General features: G+C 35.7%; 1 protein-coding gene across 1 annotated transcript in view; it reads right to left on the bottom strand.

Moving 5' to 3' along the window:
• Positions 1–5000, bottom strand: part of LOC119596343 (diacylglycerol kinase eta-like) — a gene marked incomplete at its 5' end in the record, with an annotated part of 43882 nt that overhangs the window by 16203 nt on the left and 22679 nt on the right. Inside the window, 5 exon segments of the mRNA XM_037945551.1 lie at positions 849–1061; positions 1321–1422; positions 1907–2132; positions 2373–2546; positions 3035–3180. Of these exon segments, the coding sequence (XP_037801479.1) occupies positions 849–1061; positions 1321–1422; positions 1907–2132; positions 2373–2546; positions 3035–3180 (861 nt within the window).

Raw genomic sequence — 5000 nt, 5'->3', positions numbered from 1 at the left:
TTTATCTACTTCCACATGCATACTTGGAAGAATATGCAAATGTGTCAATATAAAAAATAAATACATGTGCTGTCAATAGCATAGCTACAGTACAAAAGAAATAAGGAATACTGTTAATAAAATGCAATAATATGAGCAATAATAATCAATAGGTACAAATCTAAGTGGAAGGGAAAATCAATAAATAAGAAAACAGCAAAGTACATATTATATACACTATACATGTTCCTGCAGTTCAAATGCAACAAAACATATAACCAAAAATATTCTATATATACGAAGATGTTACAGGGAAATGTGCACTTCATTTTTTTTTCATCTAATTTTGGATAACTGAATAATAAAATAATGAAAGGATGAGTGAAATTCTATTATACAGGTGTGTCTACCAAGCACTCTAAGGACCTACATAAACTAGAAACAGTATTACATACTACCATTTGTTCCCTTCAAGAATTTGCAAATAGACTGGTTCTTTTCCTTGTAAGACTCTCCATCCATAAATAAATCAACTATTCATCATTAATCAATATCAATAAAAGACTGAGGTATCCCATGGTAAGAATATCTGCTTTTTGTATCACTAATTTGTATAATCCTAATCAGATTCTTACATAGTTCATCCTACCAGTTTTTAAATAGACAATTCTACACTATAAAAAGTTATACAGAAACAAAATTAGATGGAAAATCAGTTAGATCTGAGGTTCATTTACAAGATATAAGCTGCTTTTTAATATCAACTGTTTTCTCATATCTGAGATGTTCCTTTTATCTTATTACCCTACTTAAAAGATCAATCAAACACTTATCTAATACATTCCAAGAACACCCTCCTCTTTGTTTACCTGTAACCCTGAGTGTGTGATAGTCGGAGCCTGAATTTCATGTGAGGGGTCATCCTCAGATGGCTCGAGCCTGATAGTGGGTGGCTGCTGTCGAATGAAGGTCTGTTCGTTCTGGCTGTCGACGGCTCTCTCAGTGTGTTCTATGATTTCTCTGACAGCCTTTTTCAGGCTATTCGCTCTAGACATTAAAGCATCTCGCTCTATAAAGTGTTTCTGTAAGAAGACAAGGTGTTTGGTTACTTTCAACATAAATGTGAAAGATGAGGTTGTACATACATGGTCACTGATCTTATTTTCAATACTTCCAGTGTTATCAATCAAAAGAATAAATGATCTCTTGCTGATTATATATTCTGCTTCCATTAAAAAAAATAATAGTAAAAATAAATAAAAAATAAATAAAATTAATAATAAGTAATAGTTCTCAGTTCAGCTCTTGGCAACAGATCTAACATCAGAATCATTTCCATACCGTTTTGGTCTTCTTTCTTTGGTGAATGTTAGAAATGTTCTTTTCTTCCTTACACAAACTGGTCCTTTCAGCACTGTCCAGATCAACACTTGTATCAGGGCTCTGCAACCAAGGGGTTTTCTCTCGTGAGTATTGCTTCCTGAACTATAAAGAGAGGAGGAGGAGGGGGGGGGAGGAGGAGGAGGAGGAGGAGGAGGAGGAGGAGGAGGAGGAGGAGGAGGAGGAGGGGAGGAGGAGGGGGAGGAGGAGGGGGGGGAGGAGGAGAGGAGGAGGACGGAGGATGAGGAGGAGGAGAGGAGGAGAGGGAGGAGGAGGAGAGGAGGAGGAGGAGGAAAGGAGGAAAGGAGGAGGAGAGAGAAAAAGGAGGAGGAGGAGGAGGAGGAGGAGGAGGAGGAGGAGGAGGAGGAGGAGGAGGAAAAGAAGAAAAGAAGCAGAAGAAGGGAGGATGGAAGAGTTGTGGGTAGAGAGACAGGTGGTTGAAGAGGTGAGGAGGAGGAGGGAAAAAAAACAGACAGACAGACAAATAAAAGGTATATACCACAAGACTTCATCACATTCAGATAGTTTAAGACCCAAGTTTCTCTACCTCATCTACAAAAGATGAATCTTCCTGCACACTACTGACAGTGGACATTGAGGCTATACTCTCTTCATGCAAGGCACGGAGAAGTAGGTCTAGCTTGTCGTTGAGCACCGCACATTTGGCTGTAAGCGAATCCTCGGATGATGTGGCTCCATCTTGTGATTCTGATGAGTCTCCCCAACTCTTGCCCACTTTCATTATCAGGGATTTGATTGTCTCGCAAAGGACTCTGGAAATATGGTTGGGTATTAGCTACTGCCTAAAAACTATCAATCTCATGTCTACTAATCCTTATCAACAGAAAGCTAAAATTTAATGTATGTTATGGCACAGTTTACTATATATAATTTTACTTTTAAATGCAGATAAAAGAAATGGACAATGACTTCTCAGAGATAATTAAGTCCTCTTTTGAAAACTACTCATTACATTGCTTCCTTTCACTGAAACTGAAGTCTTATCTGTTTACTTCGCAGATGAAATGACAACGGAGTGTTGATCTGACTGTAGCAGGGTTGCCAAATGAGCACCAACTGAATCCTCGTAGGCTGCAACTTGGGACAGCAAGGAAGGGGACGTCATGGTTGACAGCTGTTGTTCTCCACTCAGAGATACATGGCTGACATAGCTCATGATGCTCCATCTGTGACATCAAGTATTCAAAATTTAACCTCTTGAAAACTGTCAGTGCAATTCATCATATAAATGCCCTGCCCCTGTGATTTTAAACTGCTAATTCTCTTTAAACACAAATGGCTCCACAAGTGCTTAGAAAAGACTCTCACTTGTTTACCCCATTCCTTGTATTCTGAGAAAAGCTCATAACATTAATAATAATAATAATCATACCAGAATTTTTTAACAAAAGAATTCAAGGAATGGGTTAACAGGCAAGATCTGATAGGCCTAGTCACTGAATCCTTGGTGACTAAGCACTTGTGAAGCCATCTTTGTTAAAAAGAAAAAAAAACAAAAAAAAACAGAGAATACGTTAAATTTTGGAGAAAGAGGAAATTTCACCGAGAACTTAATAAAGGCAAGCCTCAAAACAACAATGTTTATATTTCTTTTCCTTTTATCTTTTCTGTCTTGAGCTCATTAATACTCTGTATACTAAGTTACTTCATTTACCTGTCCAGCATTTTGGTTGTCGCACGCTCGTACTTCTCCAGGATGTGGGGCAAGTGCGTGTCGTCATCACAGGCCGAGCCCCATCCTAGGACCCGGGCCAGGTCATTCCCTGTGCCCAGAGGTAGCACTCCTATCTGGCACTGGTTCTGTTCGGAGAAATCACTTCTTTATTATGATGTAAAAAAAATGAACAGTAAATATTCAGCACTGCTTTGAAAATCAGCTAAAGGTCTATTTAGACTATCATAATTCTAGCAAAATATTATTCCAAGATGATCTTTTCTGAAAATACATTCAAATTTCCAATAGACAGCCGTGCTCATGAGAGCCGTGAATTCTATACCTTAATAAAGGCTATCCAAAAGATGCAAAAATTAGTTTTCCAAAAAAAAAAAAAAAAAAATCTTTTTAGGTAATTCTATTTTAAATTCAAACTTTACTTATTTAATAAACTCTAATTTTGGCAGAAACTACTCAGTACATATGCTTCTGAATTCATAAAATTTATTGTGGTCTATCTATCTCATACTAAAATGGAAACATGTGCTAATTAAAAGCTTTAATAACAAGAGTAATTATCTATTAAATAGAATTTATATATTCTACATTACATGCTGTTTAAGCTTTTAAAAAGTACCTGCAAATTACCAAGAATTTACATAAACTATAATGAGTAAACATTACAGCTTTAGAAATCAAGGAGATATAATTTATATAATAGATCATACAATGAACAAAAGTTGAAGTCCATTTCCCTGGAAGGAAGAGAGGTCTGAGAGGAAACTTAAAGGGGAAAGTGGAAAGCAAAACCCACAGGAGTAAGAAGTAAAATATCAGACATGAAGATCAAGTGTCTTACAGGATGCGTGTAGACTACATTTTAACTGAAGAATTCCCAGGACAATTTTCAGGAAGAAAGTTTCTTTTCTTTAATATATTTACACAGAACCTCTTATAACTTCTGAATTCAGGGACATCATTCCATGTATTCTTGTTTTTTTTGTTTGTTTGTTTTTCTACTAGCCCTAATGAATCAACATTAGTGAAAATACAATACCACACTCAAAATAACAAGTTAATCATAAACAATCACTCTCACATAACACTTGAACATACAAACTGTACCTAAAATACCAAAATTTTCCCTAAATTGTCACTTCTTCTGTCACACCTTACACCTCACCCATACAGACTTAGATATAACACAAATACAGATAATACAATATATACAGAAAACATCATTTAGAATGCTAGTTTTGAGAAAAAAAAAAAGTGTAGATGTAATGAGTGAATAAGTGAGCAAATGTGAGTATGAAGCATTGTTTTCCATGCAATATCAAAACTCAAAGGAAAAAAGAAGAAAATCAAACAGTAGTACCTCTGCATTTGAATTAACAAAATAAAAAATATAGCCACATGTGCATATCACTCATAACTTCCATACAGCATAATCATGGAAGGACCTTGTTCACCTTTTAAAACTTCACATACTCCAATACCTACTATGATTCTACAAACCTTTAATATTAGTCATTAAGGCAATTATAAACACAACATTTCTGCCTAAATTTTACAGCCAAAAGCCAAATACTCTTCGTAAACTTTTCCCCATACAGGATGATATACGGTATCCCTCGTATTTTGGTAAAATGGAATAAGTTATGTTACCATGATCTTCTTCCATCAGTTGCATAAGTACCACTTCTGTGGGCACACATTATGGCACACTGTTGTAATTCAGTGTATGAAACAGAATGAATAAGGAAAGAGTAATTTCACCAGTAAATTTTCCCATTTCTTTCTCACTTTGTTTTGATCCTTGCTTTTTCCTCATCCTGTGTGCACATGAAAATCTAAATCTTTAAGATCTACACATAAGAAAAATGGCCTCTGACAAAAATAAATCAACATGAATGGCCATCTTTTCAATATATATAAAATATAAATAATCTATAAACAATATTTT

Source organism: Penaeus monodon, chromosome 37 (genome assembly GCF_015228065.2).
Source record: "Penaeus monodon isolate SGIC_2016 chromosome 37, NSTDA_Pmon_1, whole genome shotgun sequence".
NCBI classification, from domain to species: domain Eukaryota; kingdom Metazoa; phylum Arthropoda; class Malacostraca; order Decapoda; family Penaeidae; genus Penaeus; species Penaeus monodon.
The sequence above is the reverse complement of the archived record's forward strand: the minus strand, read 5'-3'. Positions and strand labels throughout refer to the sequence as shown.